Source organism: Lucilia sericata, unplaced genomic scaffold, assembly GCF_015586225.1.
Source record: "Lucilia sericata isolate MDLA Ls3-8-SP2 unplaced genomic scaffold, ASM1558622v1 Contig000254F_arrow, whole genome shotgun sequence".
Classification (NCBI taxonomy): Eukaryota; Metazoa; Arthropoda; class Insecta; order Diptera; family Calliphoridae; genus Lucilia; species Lucilia sericata.
Window position 1 is genome coordinate 459574 of NW_023994280.1, and position 18154 is coordinate 477727.

At 28.5% G+C, this 18154-nt stretch overlaps 1 protein-coding gene across 1 annotated transcript in view; it reads left to right on the top strand.

The window, feature by feature from the left end:
• LOC119602806 (lachesin-like) overlaps nucleotides 1-3617 on the top strand; it is a 43130-nt gene extending 39513 nt beyond the window's left edge. Inside the window, exons 9-12 of the mRNA XM_037954527.1 lie at nucleotides 1161-1270; nucleotides 1436-1498; nucleotides 2542-2829; nucleotides 3068-3617. Coding sequence (XP_037810455.1) covers nucleotides 1161-1270; nucleotides 1436-1498; nucleotides 2542-2829; nucleotides 3068-3147 — 541 coding nt within the window. The 3' untranslated portion in view covers nucleotides 3148-3617. The remainder of the gene's footprint in view (nucleotides 1-1160; nucleotides 1271-1435; nucleotides 1499-2541; nucleotides 2830-3067) is intronic.
• Nucleotides 3618-18154: the final 14537 nt, after the last annotated feature.

Genomic DNA, 18154 nt, shown 5'->3' on the forward strand with positions numbered 1-18154 from the left:
TTATAGAAAATTTTCGGAAAATTTCTCTTCTTTTTATAGAAAATTTTCGGAAAATTTCTCTTCTTTTTATTGAAAATTTTAGGAAAATTTCTCTTCTTTTTATAGAAAATTTTCGGAAAATTTCTCTTCTGTTTAACGAAATTTTTCGGAAAATTTCTCTTCTTTTTAAAGAAAATTTCCGGAAAATTTCTCTTCTTTTTAAAGAAAATTTCCGGAAAATTTCTCTTCTTTTTATAGAAAATTTTCGAAAAATTTCTTTTCTTTTTATAGAAAATTTTCGAAAAATTTCTAGAAAATTTTCGGCAAATTTATCTTCTTTTTATAGAACATTTTCGCAAAATTTCTCTTCTTTTTATAGAAAATTTTAGGAAAATTTCTCTTCTTCTCATTTCTCTTTTAACAGAAAAATTTTTCGAAAATCCATTAATAGAAATTTTTCAGAATAATAGAAAATTGTAGAAAAATTCTCTTTAAATAGAAACTTTAAAGAAAATCTACTTTAATTGAAAATTTTCGGAAATTTCTCTTGAGAATAGAACTTAGTTGAATCTAAGCAAGGATATTTATCAGAACTGTTGGGATATTTTTTATGTATAAGTTGTGTACTTTAGTTATTTCGAAATAGTAGCAGCATGAAATGTCTTATGAGACATTTAAAAGTTTATTTTCTTTAAGTGAAGTAAACATTAAATGTTGGAAGAATTTTAAGAAAACTCTAGTACTATGCACTAAAAAATTTAAGCATACTAACATAATAACACATCGAAATGTTTATAAGGATACATACACACATACATACATAAACATATATGTATGAATGTATGTACGTATTTTATCAATACATTTAACATACTTGTTATAATGTCAATGAAGTAGATTGTTAAGTGAAAATTTATTTTTAAAATAAATGACATGTTTTCATACATAGAGAGTAAGAGAGAGAGAGAGGAATAGACTGAAGGACATAACAAATAAATGAATTATAATTAAAATGTTTTATGATTTTTACTTCAAAATTTGTTTAGATTTAATTAAAGAAAACTTTTTATTTCATTTTTTAAATAATATAAATGATATTCATTAATTTAATTTAAGTATTTTTAATAAATGTATTTAATGTGAAATTTGTTTAAAAATTATTTGTTTTTTCTGCTATAAAGGGCTCATATGAAATTGACTATTAGAAATTTACAATATGGCGACTTTGGCAACTATAGATGTATTTCGAAAAATTCTCTAGGCGAGACGGAGGGTTCAATACGTGTATATGGTAAGTGGAATCAGGGAATGAAATAATTATAATTAACTTTGCTTAAATATAAAATGAGAACTAAGAACTTTCTTAAAATAAGTGGACCGTATATTTCATATTATAATGAGCAGGATTTTGATATAAGGAATTTGTTAATGTCTTTTTATTCTTATTTCTTTACAGAAATACCTTTGCCCTCAACGCCTTCAAAACAGGTCACTCATTCGACTATTGATACAAGAGAAAGTAAGTACATATTGCTAAATTTAATTAATTTTATAAAATTACAACTTTGACTTTTACATAACTTGAGGTTATGTTTTTAAATGGTGGAGATCATAAAATACTCACGACATAACCTGTTGGAGACCATTTAAGCCCTAATTCATTCGGGGTGAGGCCACTATAAGACTGGAACTTAATACTGAAGATAAGACTACTTTTGCTTAAACTCTGTTCGGGGCTCCAAATTAAGATTTTTTATTTACCCAGATTGCTGTTTATACCCTACACATCAATAATGGGAGGTTATTATGCGTACATTAGTAACGCACAAAAATATTGATCCTTACCCCACCTTAAAGTATACCGATCAACTCAGAATCACTTTCTGAGTCGATTAAGACTCGTCTGTACGTTGTAAACGAATGTAAACAGTTTCATTTGGAACGTTTAAACTTATTCCGGAAATGGGAATTATATTACCCAATTTGGGAATTCGTATTTTAAATATTAATTACAAAATGTAAATGAAAATTTGTTTTCTAATTTATAAATTTTATTCAACTTTTTATAATATCATCCCAGCAAGAACATGGCTTGTGCTTACTCAACAGCTTACATTTCAATGAATACTACATTACATCTGCATTACTTAGAAAGAGTCTAGTAATGACTTACGATAACAAGTTTTTTGTGAAAACTAATAGTAGACGCAGTTTACATGTCCTCCTAGGCATTTTTTCCAGAAACAAAACTACTTACTTAACTCCGGTAGTAAGTACTTATCAACTGTGGTAAGTTGTTGCCTAGAAAGTCATCCCCGTGTTCAAATAATAATTTAAAATATTATTGTGTTAGTAAATTTAAGCATTTTAATCCCTTACTTTTCAATGTTAGTTTTTGCTGGGATAACAATTTTAACTCTAAATATGTACAAGCTGTGACTAAGTCCTTTAATTGAGCTTTTTGTGTAGACAATTTAGGAATTCTATACTTTCACCTGAAATGAGATGATCTTTTTACTTCAAACTGGAGATTCATCCAAAAAAAAACTTTTATAATTCCAGATAACATAATACCCATACGCAATGATTCGAGTAGATCCCTACAAACCGATGTACACTTAATGAAAAATGACCTACTGGGTAGTGGTACCTCATCGTCGGCGTCCTCCTCGTCGTCATCTTCATTGTCGTCATCACACAGTGCAACATCATCAATAGCATCGATATCGGGCAATAGTATAACAGGTTTTAGTTCATCGGGCAATGCTATAGAACGTAAAGGTTCTCTGGCGATAGGGAAGAGTATGTTTTATACCGAACATCCTCCTAATCAATTGGCCGATTTTGCAGGTAAGTTTATATAAAGAAAAACTTTACTGCAGTTACGACTTTTTAAACTAAATTCCATAGAAAAGGTTTGATGAATTTTTCAAAACAGCAAGATATAGTCAGCAAGTCAGTAGTCAGTCAGTAGTACTGCTGACTTGGCCTGCTGTATTTTTTTATATTTTTGTAGTTTGCATTTTTATTACACATTTTTAATCTAATAATTTCAATTTAACTAAATTTAAAAAACAAATATTTTCAGCTGTAACTTCTAAACCAACGAATGCTTTAATCTTATGTGCTCATTTATTAGTATTTCTACTTTTAAGATGTCGAGCGTAAAATCTATTATTTAGTTACTGTAATTTAATTTAGTGTAAAAAGCCAAACTATTGTTAAGATTAGGGTTATTATGGTTAAGGTTTAAATTGCACACACAAACAAAAAAAAAAAATGGCAAAATCGACAAAAAATATGTAAAAAATAATAATTAGACATAAACTTACCCATAGAATGATGATGACTAATATTTATTATATATACAAGAAAACACTTACTTGAAGGACACCTACAAATAGATGAGAGAAAAGAAAAATGTTAAAATTAAATTTATTATATTTAGTATAAATTGACAATGAATTATTAACAAAACAAAGAAGTATTAAAAAATACATTTCATTTATTTAATGTTGAAAAAGACAATAAATACATATCACCCAAAAATAAATTATAATTTAACAAACCAAACCTCATAATACTTTCCCTCCCCCATTTAGAGTCATACTTATAGTTTTATAGTTTCTATCGCATATTTTTTTATATTATTGACATGAAATTTTCCAACTGGTTAAGATATTGTCTGAACTTTCATACTAAATATTTTATTTACTTAAATAGTAAAATCATTTGTAACTTAGGTAATTGAGGCCAAATATATAAGTTTATAATTTATTTAATAACGACCACAGTCTGCAATGGTCTTAATTATTAAGTCTAATGTAGATGTAATGACTTTATTCCATATCATCTAATCGTTTACATGTCATAACTATACATATTAAAATGTTTTTAATTTTGTATATAAATTAATATAGAGCAAAGTATAAACGATTTAAATGCTAAATAATACGCCTGCCAAAAAAAAGATATACATGACTGTAATTAAGACATTAGGTTCGCTCAAAACAAACAACAGTTTGCTTGATTTCGAAATATTTCTTCGGTATTATTTAAAATTTTTTTAAAAGGTAAACCTTCAGAACAAATTTAAGAAGTTTTTGAATTATTTTTTTTTTTTTTAATTTTAGTTTTTACAACAATCAAAAACTACATATTTTTAACCATAATTTCGGTTATGCATAGCACTACTTACAAGACATATTATACATCAAATGAAAGGTCTTTCGAATATCTTTCTTTTAAACTACATACATATTGTCTATTTATGTGAATGGAGGTAAGTTTGTAGTGCTGTCCTTTGTCACTACAGAGATCGTAGGTTCTGCAAAGGAGCGCACAACAGGTCCAATACTGTTCTATGAGTATTGCTTCGGATCTGATTCAACATATATTAATTTTACTTTCAAACTTACTACGCTTATGTATGAAAAGCTAAATATAGATAGAGTCTCCATATTAAACGGGTGGTAAAAGTCAGCTCTTCGAAGCCTTGTTTGAACTTGCATGCGAATTCTGATGTACTTGAAGTTTTGACAATTACTTTTCTCGATATTTCCTAAATTCTTCCTATACTAAAGGCACTTGTAAATCACGATGAATGTTTTAATTTCTTATATAGCATGGTGCTGTCGTCATGATTCTGAGAATTTTGGATTGGGCCCATTGCATAAGATCAATACTTACTTATATTACTTGAGATGCCCCATAGTTAAATTCCAATTGGTTTTAAAACAGTCCTAAACAGGGAGACTTTGCAGTCAAGGCTTAGCTTCGATTGATGAAATAGACATTGTAGTTTGGAAGATTTTAGTCTCATATGGAGCCGATGTGTTAACGCCAAGTTAGATGACCATCCAAGTGAATACTAAGATATATGACATGATCAGACTGGGAAATACTCACATTATTTAGTAATATAGGTTTTTTCATAAATTCTATCATATCTTCGTTATTTATGGACCTATTTCGCATATTTTAGATTGCAAACTTCTAGAAAGAAAGCATAATAGAATTGTTCATGTTTTGGATAATGACGATCTCTGACAGTTAATTAAATTGATTTGTTGGCCCTATTTCACGGTGGTACTTTTTCTGCCACAGGGTGAGCTGTTTACATACCGGTGGCAATTTTTATACATAATTATGCCGGCCCATGTACAAGCACTTTGCTCAAGTACTCGAGCTTTCTAATCTTTGGCCATTGCTGCCCGATTGCTTAACTTCCAAGATGCAAAAACATCACTTCCATTTATAACCATGTAGGGTTGGGATGGCCTGGAGTCGGCAACAGGGCATAGAGACGTATTCGGTAGACCGAAAAACGAATCCATCCAATAAGACAATGACTTGCTCTTTATCACTAAGAAAACACTGTGGTAAATCTGATAGAACAGAGTAAACCGTGAACATACCTGGACAAGGAAGGAAAATTCAATGGTATCATATATATAAGATACCTTACATCCATCACCATTCAACCCAGTACACTCATAGCGAAGAACATCCGACACACTCACTCTAGGTATACGAATGGGTAAGGTCCATATACCCCTATATTTATCCCGTATCATATACACTTAACACCATCTTATTTTCAACCCAAAATCCCACAGCTAATCATCTGTAGGGTATCTGTTTTCTCGGCAATTGCGCCGATCTTAGAATTATAGACTTTACCGTGCGTCAGTCCTTTATCAGATATTCCCTTCTCGCGAATTTGGGTTTAAACAACATTCACTGCGTGTACTCATGTGGTTCTCTATGTCAAATCATTCCTAAGAAAGACCGGTGATACATTTGATCATCGCCACACAGTGGTATAGGAAAAAAAAAAGAGGGAAATAGTTCGGTAACTTCTAAACGGTTAATCCGATTTTAATGAAATTTGGTGTGCACAAAGAGGAGGTGTTGTCGAGTTTAGGTTTTGAATTTGGACCTTATAGGCCAACCAGGGGCCCGGCGGGGGGTCCTCAAATTAGGACACCTCGGCTATGTTAAATTTTTAAAACGATCCTATTTCTTCATTTGAGTTCCGATTTAAAAAAAATTTCGTATATAGAATCTCCTCATCGAGCACTATAAAAAATGTCGTCGTAGCAGTAAATTATCTCTTATAGTTTAGGAGATATTCGCATTTGAATATTAAAATTTTAAAATTTTTACCGTCCTTACTTTAGTTTTTTTGATAATAGCAGGTCCAAATATTTCCGATTTTCGCCATTTTTTTTTATTTGCTTAACAACAAGTTTATATACCAAGCAGTGAAAGAATTATGTAAAAATCATGACTGAGTCCAAAGTTATAGGCATTTAAATTTAAAAATTAAAAAAAGGCGATTTTTGTCATTTTTTTGGGAAAAAAGTATCTTTTTCTTTTTAAGTTATCTAAAAGTTTCTAAGAAGATGTATATAGAATTTATACTTTTTGGAAAGCTGACTTTACATAAAATACGATAAATGAAACAAAACCTAAAAATTTTGATACCGAGGGGACCAGGTCCATCCAAAAAAACCCTATTTTTTATGGAAAATTAAATTTTGAGCAAAAATTCTCAAATCGCATAGTCGATATCAAATTATAGTGACCTGTTTTATATGACCCAATAAGTTCTTAATCATTTTGTAACGGGTTTCGATAACCCCGCCCCTGGTATGGATATAATAGGCAAAAACCAAAAAATCCCATTTTTGGGATTTTTTAAAACTTTTTTGGGAATTCCGGGATTTCTAATAAGAAAATTCGAAATTTTTATTTAATTTTGGATTTTGAGTAAAAAAATCTACCTAACTGTAAAATTTCATCAAAAAATATTCATAAATAAAATTTTTATTGCAATTTGAAAAATTTGTATCTTCGCAAAAACTGAATAAAAAACATTTTTTAATTTTTTTTAAAAAAGTAATGTTTTTTAAGTGACAAATTAATTAGGGAAAACTCAACATCTTTTAGAAAATTTACCTAGCACTATTATTTTCATCCATATATGTAACAAATTAAGAGTTAACCTTATGGATGAAAATAATAGTGCTAGGCAAATTTTCTAAAAGATGTTGAGTTTTCCCTAATTAATTTGTCACTTAAAAAACATTAGGTAGGCATGTTATATATCAATGGAAAGGTAATTTTGTCTATTTTTCAAAACTGTATATAATTTTTGAAAATTAAAAAATTCGCGGAATACTTTTTTTAAAAAAAATTAAAAAATGTTTTTTATTCAGTTTTTGCGAAGATACAAATTTTTCAAATTGCAATAAAAATTTTATTTATGAATATTTTTTGATGAAATTTTACAGTTAGGTAGATTTTTTTTACTCAAAATCCAAAATTAAATAAAATTTCGAATTTTCTTATTAGAAATCCCGGAATTCCCAAAAAAGTTTTAAAAAATCCCAAAAATGGGATTTTTTGGTTTTTTGCCTATTATATCCATACCAGGGGCGGGGTTATCGAAACCCGTTACAAAATGATTAAGAACTTATTGGGTCATATAAAACAGGTCACTATAATTTGATATCGACTATGCGATTTGAGAATTTTTGCTCAAATTTAATTTTCCATAAAAAATAGGGTTTTTTTTGGATGGACCTGGTCCCCTCGGTATCAAAAATTTTTAGGTTTTGTTTCATTTATCGTATTTTATGTAAAGTCAGCTTTCCAAAAAGTATAAATTCTATATACATCTTCTTAGAAACTTTTTAGATAACTTAAAAAGAAAAAGATACTTTTTTCCCAAAAAAATGACAAAAAATCGCCTTTTTTTAATTTTTTAAATTTAAATGCCTATAACTTTGGACTCAGTCATGATTTTTACATAATTCTTTCACTGCTTGGTATATAAACTTGTTGTTAAGCAAATAAAAAAAATGGCGAAAATCGGAATATTTGGACCTGCTATTATCAAAAAACTAAAGTAAGGACGGTAAAAATTTTAAAATTTTAATATTCAAATGCGAATATCTCCTAAACTATAAGAGATAATTTACTGCTACGACGACATTTTTTATAGTGCTCGATGAGGAGATTCTATATACGAAATTTTTTTTAAATCGGAACTCAAATGAAGAAATAGGATCGTTTTAAAAATTTAACATAGCCGAGGTGTCCTAATTTGAGGACCCCCCCGCCGGGCCCCTGGTTGGCCTATAAGGTCCAAATTCAAAACCTAAACTCGACAACACCTCCTCTTTGTGCATACCAAATTTCATTAAAATCAGATTAACCGTTTAGAAGTTACCGAATTATTTCCCTCTTTTTTTTTTCCTATACCACTGTGCGCCAGTTTTTCCCCGGGGTTGCAATAACACCAAAATGAGGGTCTTTCATCAAGGTAACATGCCCCCAGGGGGATGAATTTTCAAATGTTTTTAACTTAGATATAAATGCATGAAAAATAATATAAATTTGTATATCGATATATATGCTCCTACAGAGCCGTTTCTGAAGCCTTTGAAGAGGATGTAATATCTTATCTCGATCAAATGCCGGATTAATTTTTCAGCTCACTCAAAGAGTGTTTAACGATTTCTTCTCAGGACGGTTTTCAGAGAGCTTGGATGGATGTTCAAAGCATTTGATGCATTGCCTGTTAAATGACGACTTTATTGAGCATTTCAAAAATGTTGCAAATATATTATAACTCGGTTTCAAGTTGCCATGAAAGAGAGAGAGAGATCATTCTGTAACGATCGAAATGAATAGTAGTGGGGCAAGGTTAGAACTATAGGGCTAGTGAGCCAAAACTTCCCTAACACTCTTTTATATATATTTCAAAAAGGTACTGCAACATGTTATTATAGAATATTATACTTTTATGTCCGGCCGTATATTTTGAGCGTTTTTTATACATCCAATAAATAAATCGCCGAATATTTATATTTCAAATCAAGCAAACTTTAGATTCTTAACTTTTTATTTAGAGCCATTCTATATAACTATATATAGAATGAAAAGCAGACATAATACCTACATAATTACATTGAAACCTTTACCAACTATATACATATTTAGAATAAACATATCGTTATCGACAAAAATATCATTTTTATTTATTTTGACAGATTTTTAAAAATAAACATAAATCCAAACACTTCGTTTTTGAAACCAAAATTGATAACTAAGAACTGTTGTTGAAAAAAAGAAAACTTAAAATGTAGAATATTTAAATCTAATTATAATCATATCTAAATTCTAAACATAATCTAATAAACTTTAACAGCTGCTGGATTGCTACAAGGGATTTATGGCAAAATAAATGGATTAAACATGTTTATGATCACAAACTTCGATCTAGTTAAACTAGTTCATTGAAAATATTCAGTAGCTGAACTATAGTCATTCAGCTAAAACTTACATAGCAAGAAAGCATTGTTCTAACACGGTGATGATATTGGAGGCAAGTACTTAACACGCTGGCTTACAAATAACTACTTAAATAAGTACTTACAAATAGGGAGTTAAAAGTTGTTTCGTTTTCCGTAAAAAAGTGGGGTCATGTGCTTATTACGTATGTTGGTTATATGTAAGTCATTATAAAAGTACTTAAAAGTAATGTAGACGGGATGCCGTAGTCATCGAAAATAAGTTTTTGTGCAAGTCATTACCGAGTTTTTGCTGGGCATACACTTTTTGCTACTGTTCTTGTAAAAAGTTTTTAAAAATGCCCCCATTTATTTGCTTAGAGACCCTCTTGTTATTAAACTAATTTAATTTTCTAAAAACCTAAACAATAAAATTAATCATAACAAAAATATAATTTAAAATTGTTGTAAACTAAGCCGCTAAATTTAATTTCATATGTAAATAAAAGACAATATAGCATTTTTTTGGTAAATATAAATAAATATTAGTAAGTAATTATAATATGTATTATAATATTAATAATTATAATTAGTTAAAATTTAATTTCAACTCAATTGTAAACGATATAATTGTAATTTATTTGTTTAATTTTTTTTTTTCATTCGAGCTTAGTCAAACAAACATAAAGTGAAAAGCCTAAAAAAAAACTGAAAAAAAACCAAAATGCCGCTAAAAGGCAAAATAACTAACCTCAACTACAATGTAAATTAATCTCTCTCTAATAAATAATTAATTTAAAACAAACGCTCTACATATATTGACCAATATTAATATAAATGTATTAAATTAATAATAATAATCATTAATATTGTCAATATTCTATGAAATTTGTATTATATTTATTTAAATTTAATTACATACAAACATTTTTTTGTAAAGCGAACTAAGTTCAATAAACAAATACTTACACACAACAAACACTTGGTATATAAAAGTGAATCAAAATTATTAAAAAAAAATAAAATAATAAAATAAATAAATTCGTCTAAATTTGTTATCAGGCTTTAAAAGACAAAAAGAAATGCATATTTAATAACTATACATAGAATTATACTTATGTTAAATTTGTTTATATTAAGCATAGGTTTTTCAAAAACTACATTTAACAAAAATTAAAAATAAAAGTTAATGTTAAGAGGTCACTTTGCAAATGTTGTTCATAACAATCGTACTATATGAAGAACTCAGCTGTAGTACTAACGATTGTAAGACTATTTCAAAGAATTGAAAAGTAAAATGAATAATAAGATTACTTAGTTTAAGCCAAAATATTAGTTTAATACAAATATGTAAACTGACAAATATTTATAAATTAACAAAAAAAAAAAATGAAATAAAATAAAAGAATGATATAAATAAAATACTTACAAGCATTTAACATAGTTCTTAAAAGAATTTTAATTTCGCAAGGAATTTTGGGTAAGTATGATAGCTTTTAATGGGCCTTACTTAATCTACAATCGTGATCTATGTTAAGAGACTATTGTAGTCTTAGAACTTTAGTCATATTATTAGTTAAGTTTCGGTCCCAGTTTAAGTTTAACTGTAATCAAAAAAAGTTAAAATTGCAGTTTTGGTTAAGATTAAGTAGTAGTTTAAGTTAAGCTGTAATCATAGTCTCAAGTTAAGCTTTCATAACATTGTTATTTTTATCTTAACAGTAGTTTAAGTTAAGCTTTTAGACTTAATTAATAGTTTAGCTTTAATCGTAGTCTAATTAGTCGTAATTTAGCTTCGTTAGTAGACTTAGTTAAGCTTCAATCGTAGTATTAGTTTACCGTTAATCATAGCCTAAGTTAAGCTTTCGTAGCAATCTTAGTTTAGCTTTAACAGTAGTTTTTGTTAAGCTTTTATCCCTGTTTTAATTGATTACTATAATAGTGTATATTAATTTCAATCGTGGTCTAAGTAAAGCTTTAACTGTAGTATATTTTAAGCTTCAATCGTCGTTTTAGTTTAGCTATAGTAATAGTCATAGTTTAGCTTCAGCTGTAAAATTAGTTTAACTTCAATCATAGTCTAATTAATCATAGTTCAGCCTTAATTCTATACTTAGTTAAGTTTCAATTGTGGTATTAGTTTAACTTCAATTATAGCCTAAGTTAAGCTTTCATAGCACTCTTAGTTTAGCTTTAACAGTAATTTAAGTTAAGCTTTTATCATAGCATTGGTTACCTAAAATCCTAGTCAAAGTAAAGGTTTCATTGCAGCATAAGTAGTCATAGTTTGGTTTATTTTGTAGACTTAAGCTTCAGTCTTATTATTAGTTTACCCAAGTTAAGGTTGTTTGTATTGTAAATTAAGCTTCATTCGTTATCTTAGTTTAGCTTTAATCCTAGTCTAAGTATCAATTATAGTATAAATTAAGCTTTAATCATTGTCTAAGTGATCTAATCTCATCTGCTTATGTTTTATTTGTAGTCTACGTTAAGCTGTAATCGCAGTCTTTAACCATTTTCTTTGTTAATCTACGTAAAAGCATTTATTACAGTCTGAGTTAAGATTTAACCGTAGCAGTAGTTTTGCTTAAATTCTAGTCAAAGTTAAGCTTAAATCGTAGACTAAGTGTAACTTCAATCTTAGGCTAATTTAATCTTTAATACTAGTCTTAGTTAAGCTTTCTTTGTAGTCTTACCAGAGCTTTAATTGAAGCCTTTAACCATAGCCTTCGTAGTTAAGCTTTAAAAGTTCAGTTTAATTCTTATACTTAGTTTTTCTTCAATTGTAGTCGAAGTTAAGCTTAAATCGTAGAATAAGTTAAACTTCAATCTTAAGCTTAGATAATCTTTAATACTAGTCTTAGTTAAGCATTCTTTACAGTCTTACCAAAGATTTAATTGAAGCCTTCAACGGTAGCCAAAGTTAAGTTTTAATATTACTTTAAGTTCAGCTTAATTCTTATGATTAGTTTTGCTTCAATTGTAGTTTAAGTTATGCTTTAATCTTAGTGTAAGTTAAATTTCGATCATAATCATATCTAAGCTTTAATAGTTGTCTATGTTAAGCTGTTAATCTTAGTAAAAGTATTTATCACATTCTGAGTTTAGCTTTAACCGTAACAGTACTTTTGCTTCAGTTCTAGTCAAAGTTAAGCTTAAGTCGTAGACTAAGTTAAACTTCAATCTTAGGATAATTTAAGTTTTAATACTAGTAGCCTTCGTTAAGCTTTCATATTACTCTAAGTTCAGCTTAATTTTTATTTCTAGTTTTGCTTCTATTATAGTTCAAGTTAAGCTTAAATCGTAGACTAAGTTAAATTTCAATATTAGGCTAATTTCAGCTTAATACTAGTCTTAGTTGAGCTTTCTTTGTAGTCTTACCAAAGCTTTAATTGAAGACTTCAACCGTAGCCTTCGTTAAGCTTTCATATTACTCTAAATTCAGCTTAATTCTTATTCATAGTTTGGCTTCTATTATAGTTTAAGTTAAGCTTTAATCGTAGTGTAAGTTAAATTTCTATCATAACCTTCCCTAAGCTTTCATAATAGTCTATGTTATGCTGTATCATAGTCATAATTAAGCTTCGGTCATAATCTAAAATCTTCATAAAACTCAATCTTTGTCTAAATTAAACTTTAATCATAGTATTAGTTTAGCTTAAATCCTAGCATAAGTTAAGCTTGCATCTTATCCTATGTTAGGCTTTAATCATAGTCTTAGTTAAGCATAAATCATAGTTTAGGATTAGGAAACATATAAACCATATACGGTTACCACTATGTGATAAAAAAAAAACCAAAGAAAAAACCACAGTTTTGCCCAAAGTCATGTACATATATTTTTATGGGACCCCAAAGATTTGGGGCCTCAGTGTAATCTTTGCATAAAAGTGACCATTTTCTCAGGTACATATCTTGAAAATATAATTTTTTCATTTCAAGTGAAACATTTTACATTGTTAAATTAATACATTTTTATTAACAACACCTGTACGTATACATGTTAATGATTTATTGATATCAGAAATATTAAGTATACGCCTAATTTAGAATTAATTTTTTGATCTTGAATATGAAGTTTTTTTGATTTCATGTGTTCACAATTTTTGTTTTTTATGACAAGAGCTACTACTTTGCCTCAGAGAGTAAATCTTTTTTGGGGGCCTTTAAAAAAGTGCATGATTTTTTGCGTTGCGCGATTATTATTTTATTTTAACTTTAATAGTAGTCTTGCCTTAGCTTCTAAAATAGGCCTAATTTAACTTTAATCATCCTGACTTATCGTTGAGCTTTATAAAGTCATAATTTAGCTTTAATATTAGATCTATACATTTCGTTTTTACCGATAATTTTAATCATTTAGACCCATTTTATATGCAATACAGTTTTAGTTCGACTATAATCATAGGACTCTTTAGAGTCCCATTTAAGCTATTTCTTTGAATTGAATATCTTTTCTTCTTCTGTCGATTTAAAAAAGGTAACAGTTTCAAAAAACCTAATTTAATTTTTATCTAAACACATTGCACATTCAAAACCTATTTGGTTTACCGAATTATAAATAATACAATTACTTTTTTTCTTAATTTTTCATTTAACACTTAGTGTATTATTATTCAAGCAATTAAAAATTTGATTGTCTGCTTTCATTTCGCTTAATCTAGCTTTGATGAGTATTTACATTAATTTCTTAAAAACCACTTTGTTGAATTTTTCGCTTCGTTTTAGATGGGGAAGAGGAAAGAGGGTGAAAAATATTTTGCATAATGGTATTTTAGTTTTAAGGATTTACATATTTTTTCACGAAAGGGTTAAAGGAAATTTTTTTTTGGATGATTTCTTCGAATGGAAACAGAATAAATAATAAAATATTAAAAACAGAGTGACAGTATGGTTTACACGTTGTCTATGTAAATAAGTAAGTTTTTGTTTTTTTGAGGGGTATAATTGTATGAGGTAAGTTTAAGACATCAAAAGATTCGTGACAAAATCGTGTCGGCAAAACATTTTTTTGCCGCAATTGAAGAAATTAAAGATTTTTTGGAACAAAATAAAAATCATTTGGTAAATAAAAATAATAAAATACTATTTACGGTAGTATGGGGGATATACGAACCCCCATTAACCATTTTCAATAGGCTTTGTCCTTGGGTCAAAATTCATCAAATTATCTTAAAAATTTCGACCTGTAGAGTACGGACGGACAGACAGACAGACGTACGTACGGACGGATGGACGGACATAGTTATATCGACCCATGTGAGGTGAGTGATTCTTGGTATACTTTATGGTGGGTGTAGTACCAATATTTTTGGTCAGCACAAACGTATAATACCCTCCCCACTATAGTGGTGTAGGGTATAAAAACTTCAATAAAATATACCAACAACAACAACATATCTCTGTCAGTGCGCGTTGTTGGAGAGAATTAGTCAATTTGTATGAATCTATAATAAGAAAAAGAAACCTTTTTTCACACACAACATTTTTAGTTCCGGAAAAGCATCTTTAAGATTTATGGAAATTCTCAGCAAAGGAATTTTACTAATAAATCCTCCTTCAGAGCAGCTTTCTTATCAAGGACTTTAAACAATTCTTGTTTAAATCTTAAAATACTCTAATATTAAGTATAATTTTTTGTTGTTATTTGCTGAGCTAGTTAAAATTAAAAATAATAAAATATAGCAAAGGAGTAGGAATAGCAAGGTTCTATAAAATAGTCTTAAAATTATTATAATAAACACATTTTGGTAGTACTTTTAAAACTATTTAGTTCTTCTTATTGTTGTTTTTCATTTTTTTGTAGCCTGTTCTGCTTAATGCACTGTCAGCACAAACTCTCTTAATGGTCTTTGCCGTCATGACAACCGCAGATTTAAGGATTTTTTGTTGTTGTTTAGTTTCCAGCAACCTTTGCAGGAAAACATTTACCTTGCATTTTTATATGGAAAAATATGGCAGCAATATACACTTTAGTATAGAAAGTACTTAGTACTTATACACCCTCTCGTTCTTACTCGCACCATTTGCAGTTTTATTTTCATTGCAATTTTATTTAATTAAATTCATCTTCATTAAATAAAATGGTTTCTCGTATTTTATATTTTCATTTTTTTTTTTTTGTTTGGCTCGTAAAACGTTGTTCATTCACTTGTGCAGCATAGAACAGAGCAGAGTCCAGTGGCAATGAGAAAATTTTAGAATTTTGTTTATGAAAGAATTTCCATAATTTGCATAAATTTATGAATTTCATTCATTCATTACCCTTCTACTCTCTCTCCCACCCCAAATACAATTCAACGCAATTTCAGTTATAATGAAAATGTATTCTATTCTCGGTATATTTTGTTGTTGTTTTATTAAAATAATGAAGCAATAAAATGTATGTACAAACACATCTATATTCAAAAACAGCTACAGATAAATTCATATATTTAAAATTTTTCAGCACTCTTAAGTATTATTGAATATAAATATACCTTTTTCAAATTTGGTTTTATACGGATTCCGTGGTTATTGTGGCAACAATTCAATAATTTTTTATGGCTTTTGTTAAAATTTTATATTAAATTCACTGCACAGCTATAATAAATGGCAATTACAAATAACACAAAAATAGGAATTAAACAAAATGAAATTAATAAGGGTTAATTGCTGTAATAATTGTTTTCTGTTCTTCGACTCATCCACACTCCCACTCTCATACTTATACGTTCTTACACACACACATAAATAAATAAACAATTTGAAAATCCTTCAATTAAATTATAATTCAACGTTTTTGTTCCATTATCAAGGTTCTGAAGCTAAAGTTTTGACAGACCAACAAAGGCAATACAAACATAATAAATGTCAATTACATAAGCAGATACTCATTTTGATTTCAAAAATTCATTTAATCCGATTCACTTACACAATTCATGCACTATGGCTTGAAATTTTATGAAAATTTTATTAGGTTTTGTAGAAATATGTCTTATACATAAATACATAATATATACTAATATTTTGAAGTTTACAAAAAGATATCCTTAACCGGAAAGTTCTTTAATCTCTTTGTGAAAAACCGTCTCTCGAAAACGAAGCAAAAATAGATCCACATTTTAATAGAATTTCCATGGGGATCACGATACAGAATATCATATGTTTCTTCTAGTACACATCCTATTTTCTTGCAGAAATTTCAGGCGAATCTAAGTGTGCAGATACATATTTATGTATATTGGACACACTTCTGTAAATTGATAATGTAGACAAATACCTAATTACAACTACAGCGCTTATATGATCAGAAAATCCAATTATGTTTAGTCAACTTTATGCATTATTTGATTATGCATTATTTATTTAAATATTTCATCCCATTGTGTTGAATTGTAGTGCAAGGAAATGTACAACAACTGGGTTGCCAGATGTGATTCGTAAAAGTTATTCATAATAAGACAAAACATCAGCTTAGTAATTTATTAAGTTAGTGAATTAGTGAATAAGTAAGTTGTTAAGTTAGTAAGTGAGTAAGTTAGTATGTTAGTAAGTAGTAAGTTTGTAAGTTAGTAAGTTAGTAAGTTAGTAAGTTAGTAAGTTAGTAAATTAGTAAGTTAGTAAGTTAGTAAGTTAGTTAGTAGAGTTAGTAAGTTAGTAAGTTAGTAAGTTAGTAAGTTAGTAAGTTAGTAAGTTAGTAAGTTCGTAAGTTCGTAAGTTAGTAAGTAAGTAAGTAAGTAAGTAAGTAAGTTAGTAAGTTAGTAAGTTAGTAAGTTAGTAAGTTAGTAAGTTAGTAAGTTAGTAAGTTAGTATGTTAGTAAGTTAAGTTAGTAAGTTAGTAAGTTAGTAAGTTAGTAAGTTAGTAAGTTAGTAAGTTAGTAAGTTAGTAAGTTAGTAAGTCAGTAAGTTAGTATGTTAGTAAGTTAGTAAGTTAGTAAGTTAGTAAGTTAGTAAGTTAGTAAGTTAGTAAGTTAGTAAGTTAGTAAGTTAGTAAGTTAGTAAGTTAGTAAGTTAATAAGTTAGTAAGTTGCTTTAAAATATCTCATAATTACTCGTACATATGTGTGTAAGTAAACCTGGCAATTTGCAACCTACAAACTAGGTTTTATCTTTTATTCCATTTAACGCAATCACAGTTTTCTCTTGTTTTTTCGCTGAACTTTTTTCGCTTCTCTCAACTACGTAATAGAATTGTGTGACATAAAGAGTGTTTGTTATTGCTGTTTCCTCTTTTTAATGTTGTTTGGTGATGAATTTCTGTTGAAAGGATCTGGTATCTCTGTGGGAGTAGAGTATTAAAAGGCTTCATAATATGAGAACTTTACAAATTCACAAACACACATTGCTACACACACACACAGATAAATTCATTTACTCACTCACACACTTTTGCTATTTATGCAAACACAGCACGACACCACTTAAGTTCATTAAAACAAGCACTTTATCATCTCATATGTTGATATGTTAAGTGAAAATACACAGATACACACACATAGATACTTGTATAATAGACATTTGAATATAATCATTACACACAGATAGACGAACTCGTGTAAATGTATGTGTGTGTGTGCGTTACAGTGTATGAAAATGTCTGTATAGAACATTTGTGATTATGAAGCGACAATAATAAATTTCAATTCCATTTGCTGCTCATAATTCAAACACACAAACAAAATCCCATTCAAAATCAATAAACGAAATAAAAATTAATTCGTTTTTTTTCTATTTTCTCTGCATTTTTTTTGTTATATTTTACTGTTCTTCAAACTAAACACATACATACATTTATATGTATGTATGTAGATAGATATCTATCTATCTGCAGCCTTAAAATATATCTATATTTACAACTGCATACACATAGATACTTTTATACAACTACAGCC